Source organism: Columba livia, chromosome 1 (assembly GCF_036013475.1).
Source record: "Columba livia isolate bColLiv1 breed racing homer chromosome 1, bColLiv1.pat.W.v2, whole genome shotgun sequence".
NCBI lineage: Eukaryota > Metazoa > Chordata > Aves > Columbiformes > Columbidae > Columba > Columba livia.
Genome location: NC_088602.1, coordinates 137,455,788 through 137,474,563, shown reverse-complemented (window position 1 = coordinate 137,474,563; position 18,776 = coordinate 137,455,788). Strand labels below are relative to the sequence as shown.

Genomic DNA, 18,776 nt, shown 5'->3' with positions numbered 1-18,776 from the left:
TGTTTGAATTTGAAATGAGAACTCAAAGAAGAACTGGGCTCCAAATAAGTGTCCACTTTGTAATTTCACACAGGCTACATGTTTGAGAGGGACTTTACCTGCCTTAACATGTGAATACTTTTCCCTCTGACTTCAGATTCTGTACAACCAACAGCAGATATCTTAGACTAAAAGGTAAGAAGGCTTTTAGTGGAATAAGTTGCCCATGGGAAGCTCTGCATGATCCTTGTCATTTACAGATTAATCTGTGCATGAAACACAAGGTCATCTCTCTTGTATTTAACCTGTCTGATGCATTTGCAAAGTGAGTAGATGCATAGATGTCTTATGTTGGATGCTGATAATGGAAGACTATGACTTTGAATTAAGTACTTTGAATTAAGAAAAAATGCACACTTTTATTCCCATGTGTTGGTGAAAATAATATTGTCAAGGTTTAAGGGCAAATATACAGCTCTGGTGAATTTCATGGAGAAGGCAGGGATGAGGCGGTTGTTTGTTTTGATTTATTTGGGCTTCTTTTTTTGTTTGTTTTGACTTTACACTACCACGCTACAAGTCTGAGGAGTGGCTGAGGGAACTGGGGCTGTTTAGCCTGGAGAAAAGGAGGCTGAGGGGAGACCTTATCGCTGCCTACAACTACCTGAAAGGGGGTTGTAACATGAAGGGTGTTGGTCTCTTCTCCCAAGTAGCAAGTGATAGGATGGGAGGAAATTACCTCAAGTTGCTCTGGGGGGAGGTCTACATTGAATATTAAGATTAATCTCTTCACAGAAAGGGTTGTCAGGCACTGGAACAGGCTGCCCAGGGAAGTGGTGGAGCCACCATCCCTGGAGGTGTTTAAAAGGCGTGTAGATGGGGTTCTTAGGAACGTAGTTTAGAGGCAGACTTGGCAGTGCTAGCTTAATAGTTGGACTCAATCTTTAAGATATTTTCTAACCAAAACGATTTTGTGATTCTATGCCAGCTCCAAACCTATTAAATTCATCCCTTCTTTACAGAGTTACGACATTCCCCAAGTCAGGTTTTTTGATCACTGTTGCTTTTCATTGGTAATTCCCAGCATTCTTACGGATCAAGCAATGCTGATCTCTGTAAGAGATGCATGTGCCTGATGATGTTCATCTGTTGATGCAGCTTCCGTGTACTAATTGGCAGCCACTGCTTAGCTGGTGCACAGGTGTCCAACAGTTTTCTAAAGCTGTTTTCTTAAAAACAGGTGGTCAAACCAAACCAACCAACCAATCCAGTTTCTACTGTGTAACACAGCACAACTAGGTTGAGTGCTAAGTTAGTATTGCCGTTCCGTATAGAAAAGAAAGGAATATTCATTGGAAGATATTGAATATCTTTTAGGTATTTATGTCAGTATTTGTTCTAAGCACGGCTTTTTGTGTAACTCATGTTCAGGAGAGTGGAAACGCTGAACTAGTTTCCCCAGTGGCATAAATACCCATTTGCCCAGACATTTTGTGCCAAATGAATCATTCATTCACTGAAAACATGCCTGCTGAAACTAATCAGAAACTGAGGTTATGTTTAAAAAACACTTTTCACCAATGGGAGATACTTTGAGGAAAATTTTATTGTTTTGATATGACCTACAGGAGCAATTTCAGCACTTTCCAAACATTTTCAGCGTTTTCCTCCTCCAGAAATGTTTAATACATAGATATGTGCCCGACTGAGCCAGTGTTTCTCAATTCCTGATACAGATCTCTTTGCAATGTGTTGAAGGTTGTGCTTCAGACTCTCCCGTTTCTTCCACTTTTCATGGATTTCAAGTTTAATCGATATAGAGAGTGAGAACGACTTCATAGCCTACTGGATGCTGCAATGCTTAGTTTAAAATCCCTCATCCGAACCTAGAAAGTCTGATAAATAACAAAGAAAATAATTAATCTAGCCATTTCCTTGGTTTTTATTACCAGAGCTTAGAACTAAAATGCATCATAGACCTGGAAAATATTACCAACTCGAAAGGGATATATTGTTTGGTTTTTCATGTTAAGTTATATGCCGACCCACAGCAAAATATTTTTCTTTTTTTTTGTAAAAAAAACATCAAAACAAACAAAAGCACTTTTGGGTAAACCCAAACCGGGGTCTATAAGTAGATGTAAAAGGGAACAGGTACAAGCACTAGTTATCTTGGAAGAAGGATATAGAATACTGCTTCAGTAGCCTGGAGCAGTTAATGATGCTCCAGATAAAGCCCAGGGATAAGACAAAGTGAGGGACATCATGATAATAAACTGCATAATTTGCTCAACTTGTCCCAAAATCTTCCTTCACTTGATGAGGACTGCTGCTTGTTTGCATCTGTAATTAACTTCCCTCCTTCTAGTTTACAGAGGATTGTTAATCTAGCGTTGCAACTTGGGGTGCCCTCTATTCAGCTAAACATCAGGGGCAACTGCAAGCTTCTTGCCGGTGGGGCTGGGGTTCTCCAAGCCTCACAGTAAGAGCCTCATGCCAAGCTGGAAGCCGCTGGCATTCCCCAGACAGTGGCACTGTAGATGAAAAGAAGCAGGATCAAATTCATACAAAATTATTTTAAAGCCCTGTGTCAGGAGAATGGATAACTTATTAAAAAGCACTTGATTGGAGACTTTGTTGTGTTTAGGCGCTGTTGTCAGGAGGCCACCATGTGTATGTGTCTGTCTGAAATACAGACATGATTACCAAGTGAGAAGATAGAAGCTACAACCAAGATGTCACATTAAGGGGCTTGGATGTTTATTTTGGAAATGCTAAAAGCTGCAAAAAGGGTTTTGGTGTCTTAAAAGGACAGACAGTGGTGCCCAGTTGTTTAAGAAAGGCATAAACAAGTGACGTCAAGAGTCTTGAACTCGATGCAACATTCACGCAGTGTCCATGGGGCTGTTTACTTCATCTCAGCAAATGGGCAGGCATCACATGCAGCAGAGTTAAGCTCTTGAGTTAAGTGAATATTTCCTATGCTATACATAGCAAAGAAGTCTGTTGCAGCCGCATTTACACTGTGTTTGTATAGTGTGAAATTTAAGGAATTCCACTGTGTGTCACAAAATAGCTACAGAAACAAAGATGTCAAGCATTCCTTTTCAAGTTGCTCACATCTATAACTCTCCAGGCAAACAAGAAGCCTAGTGAGTGGGTGTTGAGGTGATAGGTGATTGTAGCCCATTAAGAGAGGGGATTCTCCAGGACAGATCAGGGGCATCATTTTAGGTGTTCTATCCTTGTGTGTACGAGAAGACTGGTTCTGGGGATCAATTCATTGATTGTTTTAGAACTATTTTAGTATTCATCAGCCAAGAGCATTCTTGTGATTAGTACTTCATATTTATCTTCTGTAAAATGCACTTTATTTTTCAGGAAAAGGTAGTTTTTTTAATGTCTACACCAGTGAACACTCACTGCTGTAGGATTCATTTTTTTGCAACTGGATCTTTTCTCAGCAAGGGGTCTAGTGAAAATTTCTGTAACTGTGGTAGTGAATGAAGTGCTGGATTCAAGGATGTGGTGACTTTTTCCTTTCCTTCATGACATTTTTCCATTTCTGAAGGCAGGGAACAAAAAGCAGAACTCTAGCCTTATGTGCAAATAGTAGATAATTTGGGCTGTGCTTTTGAATTCTTAGTGAAGTCTGATTTCAGATCTCCTGGAGCTATGAATGCTGTGTACGTAGGTAGTGGTGACTCTTCTAATATTTCCCTTTGTACACTCATATGAAGTTGGTCTAAGAAAGACGGCTTAGCAGTTATTTCAATTAGCAACGATTCCTGTTTCCATGGCCCCCTCAGCTGATGCATTGTATCACCCACCATCCCTACCTTGACAGCATATTGCTTCTTGTTTGATCCTTTCAGTGTGAACATCTGCCTCCAGCCTCTAATCTGATACCACTTGCTTCAATCCTACATGCCAGATTTACTCCTTGGGCTTCCACAGCTATCTTGAAGTCAGATCTTCCAAGTCACCCAGTCTAATAGAGCATCTTGGTACTTGGAGGGAATGGAATAGAGAAGTGAAAACAATATGCCAAATATTGCTGCCATTAAGGTTAACTTTGAGAAATGAGCACTTCTTGTTTTAAATGTGATATACAGAAGTCATTTAAATTGCCTCTGTAGTAATCATATTTGTGTACTGCTGTGCTTCAGGGCTCAAAATAGCTGAGGCAGACAGTGTGAGGCTGAGGAGGATCTGTAAAATCAAGAAAGATGTGGAAAAGGCAAATAGGGAATGAGTACTTACTGTTTCTCACAATAATGGGATGAGGGGCATTCATTCAGACTATGAAGCAGCATGTTTGAAATTAACAAAAGGATGTCTTTTTTATGTAACTTGTAATTAAATTGCAGAAGCAATTGCCCCATCATGTTTGGTTCAGAAGTGATTGCACAAATTCATACAGAAAAGTTCCAGCAGGACAATGGTCTAGCAAGTGATTTAGGAAGGTTAATAGGTATGTGATTGCTGGAAGCTGGGGAGAGCATGCCAGCAATAGTTCTGTCCTATTTCTACAGTCTTCTCCCAAGTATCAACTACAGGGCAGTGTCAAAGAGAGGATGCTGAGCTGAATGTTCTTTTGGTATAAGGATAACTATGACTATAGTAAACCCAGGTATATGATTGTTTTAATGAGACTTTCAGCCATCTTTCTGACTAGAAATATTCAGAATATAATGATTTAAAAAAAACCAGAACCACACACTCATTTTTTTCTGAGTCTGTGGTTGCTAATCGGTTCTCTTACAAGTATAAGATATCTTCAGTGGTGTTTGGTTGCAAACATTTGAGGAAAGTCTGCAGTATTGCTATCAGTAGTTCATCTCTGTCACCATGTTCTGCGTTGGTAGAACAGGCATCTTAGAGAAATCTTCCAATGGTTTCAAAATGTAGCCTAGAGGAAAAACTAACAGTATCAGCTCCATGGATCATGAGTCAAAGTCCTGTTTTTAGAAGTCTCCCAATAAACTTAATGCCATTGTAAGTGAATTGTACTGTGGCTCCCAAATGCTTTGGAGACTTTGAAGATGAGACTCAGATTTCTGAGGGACTTGAGTGCTTATGAAAATGCTGACGTGAAGGAAAAATGTCAGAAGGAAGGAAGAGAAGATCATGGGAGGAAGTGGACAGTGGACATACTGTTCTTGACATTGATTCTATGTGGCATTTCCACTTCTGTATCTTCCTGCTTGTGGCTTTGGTTTCAGGTACCCTTAGCAGATACTTCTCCCTTGATGATACCCAAACATAACACTGGATCAAAATAGCTTCTGTAGGCCAAATATTGCGGGAAGCTCTGAGCTAGATGAGGATGAAATACCAGTGGAGCTAGTTTGAAAAGTTCATCAGATAAAATAAATGAGAAACAGAAAGGATTTGTTTATTTAATAAGTAAAACATCCGTCTTTACCAACTGTAATGTTTCCTACCCTTTGATACTGTTCCACACTACCACTGTCTAGAGGATCTCATCTTACCAAGATACAGAAGTTTGATTATGGGAAGGCAGTGGGCCAAAAAGCTAGAGGTCTTATGCAAATTCAGATATGCATTAATTTGCACAATGCATCTGATAAATAGATAGATATATGTATGTATGTATATATGCATCCATTATCTCTCCTTCTCTTTTGAAAGATACTTCTACTTTCCCAGCCTCTCCCTGAGCTGGCTCTTCCCGAATTCCTTGTTGTCTTTGATGATGATTGGCCAATTTGAAGTCCAGGCCCTCATCTCCCTGGAAGCTTAAGTTTGTCACTCTGGTCTAAATTCTGTATAAGCAATTCTAGCTCTTGTACTGATTGTCATCTTAACTATTTATTTGTACTGGTATAAAGCAGTTAAGAGCTGTGGAAACTGAGTTATTTCTAGATGCTTCCATCAGGGTTTGTGTTTGGTAGACATAATCACAGGACAGTTCTTTGTGGTAAGTGTTACAGAGATTGAGTTAAGGACATATAGTGACTTTCTCCTAGTTTTTCCTTCTCTTTATGAGAATGAGAGTTGGAGCAGCTGTGTGGGATAACCATCTGAGCTCAGCTCAGGTGAGAGCCTTTTTCCATCTATTTGTGAGTCTGGATTGTGTAGATTTGCTGAAACCTTGCTCCAGATTCTGCCCTGAGATCATCAGTAGGATTTTGAGGCTCAGTTCTCCTGCAAGCGGTGGATAATGCACTGTAGGAATCAGCATGCTGTCAGGTGGTGAGGCCAAGCTGGATGCAAGAACTTTTCCCAGATAAGGAGCCTGGGAAATGGATTTCCATACACCAGTTTAAAGGAAGGGAGATCTGCACCTGCTGCCGTGGGGCTGCCATCCTCAGGGAGACAAGCCTGGTCCTGAGTAAGATAAGCAGTGGTAGCTGATTTTGTGCAAAAGACATGTCTGTTTGCTCTAAAAAACAAGTCATTTTTATAAAGAGTAGAGTAATAAAGTGAGCTTTCCATTTTTACTCAATAAATTTAAAAGTTTTTAAAGTGGATTTAGTTGGGGCTTAGAGTAGATGTTTGAGTGAAGGGATTGTACATCATAAGTGACTTTTCCCTGTGTCTAGAGTTAGGCTCTGGGGTGCAAGTCTTCAACAGGTGTAAACTATCACACAGGGTGGCAACAATTAAAGCTCCTGAGGATCCACCCTTAGTTTTTCAAAACAGTCAACAGCCCAGTTTGACATGTAGGGCGTCCAAAACTGGAGCCAAGGGGAGCTTTATTGAAAATCTGGCTACTTATTGTGGTGTTTATGTGGAACTTAATCTCTAGAAAATCTGGTCCAAAATGCAATCTCACAAATGCTGCATTACTGATGTTTACATGTTCAGCTGGGTAACTTGAGCTGCATTGAGCGAAGGTTGCACAAACAATGAAAGAAAGGAAAAGCTTCTCTGGCAGCTATTTAATTTCCGAGCTTTGAAAAAATTCAGATGCATGAAGGAATTATCCTTCCAGATTTACCAAAGCTTGAGCTTTTTGGAGCTGGAGTTCTCTCTCCTAACTTCAGAACACTTTTTAAAATGCATTCTCTAAACAGGGTTAGTTTTAGGCTGATCATAAAGTGCCTTTATTGGAAAGAAAGTTTACCAAGTAAATAATTCAGTAAATATTTTCCAGGCAGCCATGTCTAATAGATTGCTTGGTATGGTGGATAATAAGCAATACTGCCTTTTAAGACTGCAGTAGTACAAAGTGCTCCAAAAAGCCTGACTCTGGTAGGACCGATTTTAATCCTACACCACCAGGCCAAGATTTACTGGAAGGCATGTAGTATGGAGATAGGGAAGTCCTGGATTCCAGCTGCTCCGTTTCTTCAACTTATTCCATTCATGAATGACAATGACAATAATTTTCAGGCAAGTAATTGAAAACAATTAGAAGAAATTCCTCATAGTACAAGTTTCTAAAGAGTTTAAATTGTAATAAAATTTATTAGAGCATATGAATTTGTAGCTTGATGGTAAATTTAGCTGTCTCTTTATGGAAGTGCTAAATCGCCAGCATTTGCTATCAAGAGCAGAAAAAAAAATGTTTATAAATCATTGCATTTGTTTCAGATTATTCATCAGAGCTGGAAGGCAATTGTTCAAGTTGCTTTGTGATACTATAAACAGAATGCTGGGAAGGCTGCATACTTTGTAGCAAAATTTTGGGGTTTGTACATGTACCAGCTGAGACTTCTTCCTTCAGTAAGTGTTCAACTAATCCTCCAGAGAGCAGGATCTAGATTCCAGTGTACTGTTTTGAAGGATCAAGTTTAAGTTGGCACTGAGGGCAGCAAAGCCTGCTGACTCACAGAGGAAGGGTCTCACAAAGTTGTCTTATTTATCTTTCCTTCTTATACTGCAGTCAGCAAGGAAAGTCTTCACTTCTCCTTTTCCTGTGTGCTCCCAAACTGCTCTGATGGGGTTATGAAAAGGTTCAAGTCTGGAAAAGACTAAGAACTGAGGACAGGGAGGATTTTGATACAGAAAATTTGAGGCAATAGTGCTCAGTATTTCCTGGTAAATAAAAAAAGGACAAGGACTGTCTCCACACTTGCATTGTAGTTCAAGGTGGGAGGAGACTCCCTGGTTTCCTTGTGTACTGCTGTAATTACCCTAGAGTTTTTCTTCTCTGAGAAAGAGCTACAATTTCGTCACATGAAGCGCAGGCAGCACACCAGCGCAAACAGCAGTGGCAGGCTTAGTTGAACAAGCTACCAGAACCAGCCAGTGTTCCTGCATTAGTTACTAGCTGAGTTTCTCCAGCATTTCAGAGCTTCCTGGCCTTGCCTGCAAGAGTATTGGCAAAAGCAGCTTGGTTTTACCTTAGCGTATTGTGGCCAGCCCTGGATGAATTAATTCCTGTAGAAGCTGTGCCAGCTCTTCTGAGGTTTTGAACACTGTGGATCATTTAGCTTTGTTGTGGTTTTTCTCCCCCTCCAAAAACAAAATGAAAGTAAAACACACGGCAACTCATTTGCTGACATGTTGACACATACTGTGAAATAACTAACTGGCTGCAGAGTCTCCAAAAAAAATGAAAACATGGATTTTTCAGGTGACAGGTTGCTTTTATCCAGAGGAGAAAAAAGCCCAAACCAAAAAAAAACTCAACACCCAAACACACACCAAAAGGAGAAAATGGGTATGGTATACCTTTTATGACTAAAACAGGAGAGTTGCAAGGTTGAATGTGGGTCACATATGTTTTAGTGGGCATGATTTCCCAATGCCGAACCATATGCCTCTGTTAAACACAAGAGCATAAAAACTTTAATGCCAAAGAGAGGTGATGGAGGGTAGGCAGGGATCCTCAAAACAGCCAGTAGCTAATGCTGCCTTTGTGGTTTTATATATTTGCCTATTAAAATGACAATACAGACATGGAACATTTAGATTTAAGAAGCCTTCTTTTCATTAAACAACATTAAACAAACTGACAAAGTAGGAGGTTATGACTCCAGTAATTGAAACATGCTGTTCTGTTCAAGACCAGAACTCTGTAAAGCCTCTTTTCACCCAGTAATGCCCTTTGTGTTTGCCTGCTACCCCTGCTAGAAATTACTGTAGGCCTGAAGTATGTCTTTCCAAGTGGAGTGGGAATGACAGAGTGCAACACCACACTTGGCAGATGGGGTCACAGCCTTTTTAGGCCGTTAACATTCATTGTGCATTGGAAATCAATTTGCAGCTCAGAACGCATGGAAGCTTAGCTGGACTCCCCTCCCTGCTGTTTTTTATGTTAACTTTAAACCTAGGATGCAGGAAAAAGAATCAGATGGGTTAATTTGGATTAACTCTGATGGGGTTCGGGTAGTTTTCATTAACTTAATTTACAGTGTGCCTTTTTGTGGATTCTTTGCTCTTCTAAATGTATTTTCTGAATCTGTACATTATCTTGCATTTATTTTTCCTTCTCTCTTCTAGATGTTGATGAATGTCAGGATAACAATGGAGGGTGCCAGCAGATTTGTGTAAATACTATGGGCAGCTATGAATGTCAGTGCAAAGAGGGCTTTTTTCTGAGTGATAACCAGCATACCTGCATTCATCGCTCCATTGGTAAGTTTTCTGTGTGTAAACTGTGCTCTTTAGAGTAACTGTGTTCAATCAGAAATGCAGAAAGTGTTTGGGAGATATTTTTTACCTGCAGAGCTTCCAAAATAATTTCACTGGTTGGTTCAAATTGATTAATTATTCTGCTACTCAAACTTATAGTAGAGCCATAAATAAGACAGGGGAAAAGGCTTTAGTTTGACATAGAAATTATACATGGTTTAAACAGCAGACTTTTTGGGCAGGCAGAGGCAGATTTTCAAATGGCAGCTTTCTGCTTCTGAGTTTGCAAGACTTAAAAAATTCTCATCTGTTTGTTGCATGATAGTTCCCCTGTCTTCCACCTTAGAGAAAATGGTATCTTAAGTCAAAATGAACAGCTCATTGCTTCTGAAAGTTACACAGGTTATGGTTTTTTTGCCAGTCATGTAGCTCATTGCTTCATTGCAGACTGATGATGGCTGATATTATATTGACACAGTACCCTGTCTAGGGTGGATTAGAAAACTGCTTTTCTGTTGCCTATGCACTAGCAGTAGAAATAAGGAATCCCTGCAAAACTGTGATCCTTGCCTGCTGCTGATTTTGACTATACTAAGCAGCTCTCCCTTTTCTATACATGTCAGACATGGAAGACAAGTTTGAGTGGAAAGGGAGAAAAGAAAACAGCATAGCTATAAATCTTTGCAATTAAGTGGACTCTTTATGTGTTCGTTCAGACTTCTGGTGACCCTGGCAGCAATGAGAATATATGCTAGCAAACTCATTTACCAATAGGCAATATGGAATGACAAAGTAGCAAGATGAGTCTGGTGATCAACAATGTAAGCACGCTGTAAATTTCAACAAGCCACACAAATGGTTCTGAACTATTTGAAGTCACTAAAATTAACCAGAAAATCCTACTTGAACACAGAGTATGAATTTAGTCACTCTGTTGACAAGAAAGCAAAACATTGTAGTGTAGCATCTCAGAAATGTAAATGTATTTCTGTGTGTATAAATGTGTGTCTGCTTCCACAGAGTTGTAAAGACAAGTAGGAATTTTGATTTTTCAGAAATGTGAATCTCGGGAATATATTCACAGGTCCACTTTTTAGCATGGTTGTTAAGTTTTAAGCAATTGAGGTATTTTAATTGTGATAAGAACATACAATTAAGCTCCATCAACCAGGGCATTTTAAAGGTTGTTATCTAATAGGTTTTTAGTCATTCATTTGAAAATATATTGTTCAAATTTCTGTCCAATGTAAAGTAACCCTGATACAAAGATATCCAACAGAGCAAGGAATAGTAGCTGGAGGCTTAATGAAAACCACTCGCAGAGTACTGCAATACAATCATTATTTCAATTTGCACATTATAAAAATTCCCAGCTGTAATAAAACAGAATTTAGTTATCTGAGATGGAAACTAATGAAATAAATGAAAAACGAGACTCCAAAGGCAAAAGTTGCTTCTAAGGAATAGATCTGTTGAGGGAAAAAGGGCAATTTTTTATCACAAAGAGGATTCCTAGTTTGCCGGAAGGACTAGGGGAATGGATTTGTAAATTGACTGCTGCATGCACATAATAAATATGCATGGGAATAATATATTTGTGTTAACTTGTTTACAAAGAAAATTTCATGTAAGATGTGGACATTTAATTTGAAACGTCTTCAAATTGTTTTAGTTCTGAAAAAAATAAGGAGCCTACCAACAGTGATTGTGAAGTGTTTTAAGAACGAACCATTTATAGCTTTTCAAAAATAAAGTACCAATTTGCAATAACAGCAAACACTGTGGTACCATGATCTCCCATAGAATTATATCAGATGGGTATGCTGGAGGAAAGAAATGAGCTGAAATGATCTCCTTCAGTTGTCAGAGGTGACTGAACTGCAAATAGTAAACATACACAGGCAGAAAGTAAATGGCTTTTAAATATCTGCATTTACATACTTTTTTGCATCTCACTTTGTAAGCGCTGCTACAGAAACTATTGGAACACAAAAATACGCATCAACTTATTTAGCCAGAACTGTGCCCAGGGCTATATTGTGTCTATACCTCTGTTGGTAAACAAGGCTGAAGTAGACAGAGGGCACACAGCCAGCATTGACACCCAAACACAAATGTGCTGACTTGCCAAAGCCCCTCAGCAAGCTTGTTGACTTTGAGCATAATAAGATCCATTAATTGCAGTGAGATTACTTTTCTATCTCTGAAAAATGCATGTGTAGTCACACAGTCTCAGTGTCCTTGATGTTACCTAAAGTTTCTTCAAGGACTGAGCTAGCCTAAAGTAATCAGCCACAAGGTTCTTCATACAGTTCAGTGCCACCTTTTCCCTCCTGTTTTCAAATGTCTTGGGGAAAGGGGAGAAGCATTGCAAGGTGCTTAGGATGTCCTCGGAGCTGGGATGAGTTTGGACTGGAGGGAGCAGTACCAAGCCTAAGTAAGGCCCTGTCTGCAGGCCCAGCTCACCTGCCTTGGCCATCAGCAAGGCTGGTGCTGATTACATGCTTTGAGCTCATCAGCACATGCAAGTGATGTGGTAGTTTCAGAGTTGAAAAAGGGCACTGTGTATTCTCCTAGGGATTGAGCAGAGGAAGGAATATGTTCTTTTTTGCACTAAGCAGTCAAGGGAAAGGTGTCTTCTGATACGAGGCACCACCCTCCGTTAAATTATTGGCTGCTTTGAGAATTTTCTCAGCTTCCAGAGATGGTGCCATGCCTGTCCCAGTATTTTGGGCAATTGTACCACCACACTCCTACCCACAAACTGTGGTTAAAAGCCACACTGGATTTCATGGTAGGAGCTTTTAATATCATCCTTGTGTCCCAAATGACATGTTTACTTGCAATCTAGAAGTGTTCCTATTATTTCCCATGGACAAAAAAGATTAATGATCCACAGAGAAATACGAATTTTATACCAATGGGAGGCCAGGCTGACATTAAAGTCAGGGTAAAGCATGTTTTCCCAGTATTTGCTTTGTTTCACTGTCTTTCATTATAGACTTACTGATTTCTTATGTTTAGTTTCAGTATCTTTTGGGAGGATACTATGCCCAGTACAACTTACCTCATTTATTCTCGCATTAAACTTAATTTCCTTTTGCCAAGTCAGATTTCTGTACTAGTTTATTCACAATAATAATGGCAACAACAGGGAGAGAGCATAGATGGGAGAATACATTGCAAAAGATACAGAGAACTTAACAGTTACTTATGTTAGTACATCTTAATTGCTACAGTAGGCGTGAACACGGAATTATGCCAGAGACACGTTTGTGTTTGTTTCTTCGTGACTTAAAAGGAAACCAGAATAAACCAGCTGTTACTGTGTCATCTCCAGCTCCAGAGGGAGCATGTGTTTAATAAATGTGTAGATTAGTATTGTACACCGCAGCTGTGACTGGGTCAGGTGAGTGGGTTACATCTTATTTTCCCTTAATTTGATAAGCCAAAAGCCTCAATTCAGCAAAGCCTCTGGACACATCCTTAAAGTCCCAGTGACAGCAAAGTTGGTTGAAAAAACATCAAATAGAGTTTAGCTATATGCCTGCATCTCCGTTGAAGTTTAGAGATAGCTAACAAAGGGTAAGGTATGTCCTATTTGCATTACAAGTATAAAAGGTATTGTTGTCAGGAGCCCTGGCTACAAACTGCCTCACCAACCATAATTCTCAGGTGAAGTGTTAGAGAAAACCATTGCTGTCCCACCTCCAGAGGGCGAGTCTCCTAAAGCACAAAGGTGGTTTGCTTACACACCAGATACCTCAGGAGTTCTGTGGCTAGGAAGACTTCTGTGATTTTAGATTCCATCCCCTGAATGTCTGCCTAAAGCATAATTATATTAATGATCTTATATATGCTAATCATTGACTGCCAATGTTTTTATACAGCTAGTGCTAAGTAAGCTGAAAAGGCTGGTGCAATTAGGAATGGTAATTATAAACAGAGACAAGAAGAAGTGGAGAAGTACCAGGCTACAGAAGTCTAGAAATTATGATGGTCCGGTCAGACAGTGGAAAAGCTTTTTACACGGTTGTCACTATCATTTTCAAGGCCGTTTAAAAAACGTTTGGCAAGGAAATGCTTTTTCACTTCCCTGCATCCCATTAGCGTTGTGTTCTTAGCAGAGTTAGGAAGTTTGACATAACATCAAGCTACCACAACTTAGCAAGTTACTGTGCTACAGTCTCAAAACATGAAACAGTGTAGTCCCAGGGAAAAGGGAGACATGCTAAGCCAAGTTGTCTTGTATTTTTCATGTGCTAAATGGGTTTATGAAATGGCTTACTATGCTTGTGCTGATACATAGTAACCCATTAAACTTGATTATATGTTTAAATGCTTGTTAATTTTGCAGTAGTAGCATAGGAGTCCTTTGGTTAGCTGATGTCAAACTAGGAAGTTCATTCTTGTTCTAAGGATTATAAAACCACCTTTATTTCATTTTTTCCTTCCTACTTGCCATGATTTATTTTCATTGTTACCTGTTTTCTTAGTTCAGTGTGATTTTATAGCGGCAGAATGATGTGTTGGGACTCCCTGGGAGGAAGCATGATCCCCAGTCAGTGCAGGGAAGGTTACAGGTTGGGATTCTGGACTTTATTCCCATCTCTGGTGCTGGTGCCTTGTGGGACTCTAGGCAAGAAGGTTATTGTGACTCAGAATTTCTGCAAAGCACTTTAGGGAACAGAGGTGCCTTTTCTACAGAAAGCACAATAATCTATTAATATTTGGATTAATGTGGAAGGGTGACTGTATAATTAAGTGTTGCCAGCACTGTTCCAGACTTTATGAAGTACAAGGTTTTTCATCTCAACTATGAAAGCTCTTTCATGATGATGTAACTGGTTAAATTACTCCATTACTTGAATATATTTCACCATTGATACCTTGAGTACAGGCATCCCATTCACTGGAGCTTCAGAATAGTCCTATTTGTCTTTTTAGACTGGAATCCTAATATGATTGTAAAGGAGAGGAATATATGTACAGTAAATTTTAAGGAAATCGATTCATATGCTCTTAGATAAAATAATAAGAAAACCTTTCAGGCACTGTAAGTTTTATCTGGACAAAAATACTGTGGTCTTGGAAGCTATTTCCTAAAACTGCACATAGTATGACCTAAGTGTAATAGAAACTTGTCTGTTCATACATTCCCATGATACATTTTGAATAAATAGTTCAATTGATTGTCTTTCACAGAATACAGGATACAGAACATATCCAGGAAAAAAAAGCTCAATAAACCATTTTAAATGTCATTGTGCCCTGTTAAAAGCGTGTAACCTTTTAAAACTGTGTATAAGCCACAAAACTTGCTGTACTTTGGTTTCAGGGATTCTTATTTGCTGCAGTAGCCTGTGTGACGGTCACCTTACATCTGCTTTCTCCATTCCACTGGTATGGAGGAGTTTGTAATTTGTCTGGAGGGAAAATGCAACAGGTGAAAACACCTGGTATAAGCAAAAAATAACCTCTGTTAGGCCTGATCTCTCCCCTTTCATGTGTCAGTAATTCACCATTATTAGGACAAGTAAAATTACACTGGTGTAAAACTAGTTTAAGTGTGATCTGACTTAAGTTCAACTGTGAGGGGGAAGTAGTAATTATATAATCATAAAAACCAGTATTAGGTGAAAGTGTAGGGCTAGATGTGAAGGTAAGTAGTCTCACAGAATCATAGAGCAGCCTAGGTTGGAAGGGGCATCGACAGATTGTCTGGTACAACCTTTTGTGGGAAGGGAAGCCTAGACGACAATATCAAGTGCTGTCTAGTCGCATCTTGAAATCCACCAGCAATGGGGACTCTACAGTCTCCCTGGGGAGGTTGTTCTCATTGTAAAAAACTTACTTTCTTATGTCAAGATAGAACTTCTCACCGTGAAACTTGGACCCATTGCCCTTTGTCTTCTCCATGTGGCTCCTTCTGCAAAGAGAACATCCATCCACTTCGTAGCTGTCCTTTAAGTGCTGTTTAAATAAAACTAAGTCTGTCCAAATAAAACTGAAAAATCAGAGCTTTAAGTATCAAAATTGTCAGTAGAGTGGGGTGGTTTTTCTTGTTTGTTTGTTTATCTTCTTTTTTGTTTTCCCATAGCTTTTCATGTTAAGGCCTTCAATAAATATCAGCTTAAATAGTGACTGCTTAGGATGTTATAGAATTAGAGGCAAAGGCCTGTCACTTTTGGCTTATGAAAATTTTAAATTCATCTGAAACATGAGGCTTCAATCTTCCTTTTATAGGTAAGAACATTGAGCTGTAGAAGTTTACAGTATTGTCTACAGTTCTTGTGACTGTGTCTGAACTGCGGGATAGATTCACCCCACTAGAGCAGCTGCAGTTCTGTTCCTCAGAGCAGTCCCAATGGAAACCAGGATGTGAGGAAATGATATAGGCTATGAAATCAAGATGGAGTTTCAGTATATGCGAAGTTGCAAAGTTAAATATAGCCAAGTAGAGTTTGTTGCAGGCCCTCATTGAGTTCCTGGGCACCAATTCAGACCCATATCTTACTTCTACTCAAAAAAATATGAAGTCTCTACGTATTCTGCCTTAGTTTTATAGCTCGCTTTCCTTCTGAAGGAAAAATATTGTGCTTCAAAGTTTTTGGGGACTTTGAATTAGGTTTGGTTCAGAAAGAAAACTGAATTTGTTGAGTAATCAATACCCTCTGCTGCTTTGCTTCAGCTGAGATTGGATGCAGTAGTAAACCAGCTGGTATGGGGATGCAGTGGTGGTGAGTTCATTGAAACTGAAAGGAGAAATCTCCCAACGCTCAGGAACAAGAGCAGAATGCCAAATTTTGCCAACATCTGGGATTGAATTCTGAGAGTGTTGTGCAGAAGCCATCCTGTAGCAGGTCCCAGATTTAAGTGTACTGATCAGAACAGACAAATATTTAAAAAACAACAACAAAGAAGAAAATAAAATAATACTAAAAAAATTAAAGACTAGATGTACTAGAAAACATAAACTGAGGTCAAACCTGTAACTTGCATATAGTGCTTGAACTGTAGTAAAAGTAGATGCACAGATGGACATGACTGACTAGGTGATAAACTAGGACATGCAGATAATTTCTTAATGAGCCCAAATTTGAAATAGTTTCGTGGTACAGTAGTTGTTTCTGCATGGCTCCGGTATCAATGCCTTTTGGTATGGAAAGGATGAAACTAAAGGGAGAAAAGAAGTGTGGAAGAAATAATGAAGCTGGAGATGCAAAGTAGTGTGTCTTGGAAAGAGCAGCTGTTTGAAACACCCTGCAGCAGCATGACAGCCAACCAGTTTGCCAGGGGGAGCAGGGAATTTGTAAGTCAGATCAAAAATCTCTCCACACCTGTGTGACAGAAAGTGCAGTGAACAGTCTGTAGCTCAGCAACTGACTGACTGTCAGTGCTGACAAGATGGGAAAGCTGTACGCATGAATGGGAAAACACACTGGAACGTAGTACATTAGAAAAAAAAGTTAAAGAGAGAAAATATGCAAAGGGGGCTTTCACACTCAATCATTCAATAGCATTGGAAGGGAACCAATGTTCTGTTCATTCTGTCTGCTCTGGGTATAGCAGGATTATACTAAATAAAAGAACTGACATGTTTTTTAAAGGCCTCTAGTATCCAGTTGACTGAAACATCAGGTGAGAAAGATCTGGGAAGAATATTAAGCCAGAGTGTACTGGAAAAAATCTTGTATTCACACATGAACACAACAAATGGACTCTGTTTTAAGTATAGCATACGTTGTATTTGTCATGATGTGTCGCTCTCATGCCATCAGGGCTATAATGATGAATTCAGGGCCTGCTCTGAATACTGTGTAAAGGTGCTGAGCATCTTTCATCCAGCCTGTAGTCACTATGGGTCTCTCTGTGTATGTCTTGTACTTTTCACTGTGCAGAGAGATCAGCTACAGACCATGTTGCAGGCACTGTTCCTCTTTTCTGCTATTCATGACAAATCTCATAGATGTGATCCAGCAGAAACTCTCTAGAGGTCAATACTGCAGTGTGGTTTTGGCTATAAACCAGTATGAATCCAATGTATGAATGCCAAATACCTGTTCATAGATACTGTAACTCTCCTATATATGGTATGCATACTATGCATTTAAAGAGTTCTATTCATTATTCAATTCCATGTAATTATGTTTGAGGTTGCTCTGAGCTATTCTGAAATAATTAGGAGTTAATGGAGATAAGAAGGAAGATGCTTGTATTTAATAGCCATGTATGTTTTCAAGCCTAAGAATACTTGCCTGCTCTTTGAAGCTTTATATCTTGGAAGTATCTGGGTCATAAAATTGTTGGGTTTGTTAGTGTTCTTGGTGGTATTTTGATCATTTTGTACTTGAGCACCAGTCAAGAATGGGGCTGGGTTGCACAAGACCCTGTACAAATGGAAAATGTCCAGCCTGAGTAAACAAGGCAAACATGAGGCAGAGGACAGCACAAAACACATAGTCACTATGAACACTTTCATGGCAAAACCACTGTAGTAGCACCATGAGATATTTTGAAGAGGGGGCACAGAGGAAAAAGGGAGTGAGATGAGGGTATGTCAGGTAAACAGAAAGTGAGAGGAGGAGGGAGACAGACAGCCAGCCAAGTGGGAATGAGGTGAAGTGGAGGAGAATAGATTGAAGAAGAAAAGAAGGGTGTGAAATGGCACAAGTCAAAATCTGGTCTTCTCTGTCTCCTTAATTCCCTGGCTCACTAATGCCATTTCTTTTCAATATCCTTTCCCTCATAGTTTTCTTTCTGTTTAGCTCACTCCTCCTGTATAAACCACAGTCTAGTCATAGTGTAGTCAAACTGCAGTAATGTCTTTGCAAGCTAATGTTTTCTCAGTGGAGTGGGTCATGTGCTGAGACTGCAAAACCAACCTGCAATCATGCACAAGTGATCAGGATGATACCCTTGCAAAGGAGTTGCCTTTGCTTTTCTCAGGAGTCAAGAAATGTGGAAACAGAGACGTAGAACAGGGAGACAAGCATCATGTGCTGTTGGAGTTACTCTCTGCACTGTGTTTGCCATGGATAAGAGCATGGAGCTTGTGCCATGAATCAGTTCACCTGCTTTTTGTGCATGATGCATAGTGTGATTGAGTGCTTTCAAAAGGCTTTGCCTGATTTACCAGTGCTGAGTAGCTGCAAATAATCTGTCTTCTCTTGTTCCAACATAAAGCATTCACCTTTGAGTAAAAGCAACAGCACTTTTGTCCCTCTTTGATATGGAACACCTCCTTT

General features: G+C 39.6%; 1 protein-coding gene across 9 annotated transcripts in view; it reads left to right on the top strand.

Annotated features, from left to right (window-relative positions):
* SCUBE1 (signal peptide, CUB domain and EGF like domain containing 1) overlaps positions 1–18,776 on the top strand; it is a 249,621-nt gene that overhangs the window by 80,221 nt on the left and 150,624 nt on the right. For all 9 annotated transcript variants that reach the window (XM_065050094.1, XM_065050093.1, XM_065050095.1 and 6 more), the window contains one exon: positions 9,397–9,531. In XM_065050094.1, the coding sequence (XP_064906166.1) occupies positions 9,397–9,531 (135 nt within the window). The remainder of the gene's footprint in view (positions 1–9,396; positions 9,532–18,776) is intronic.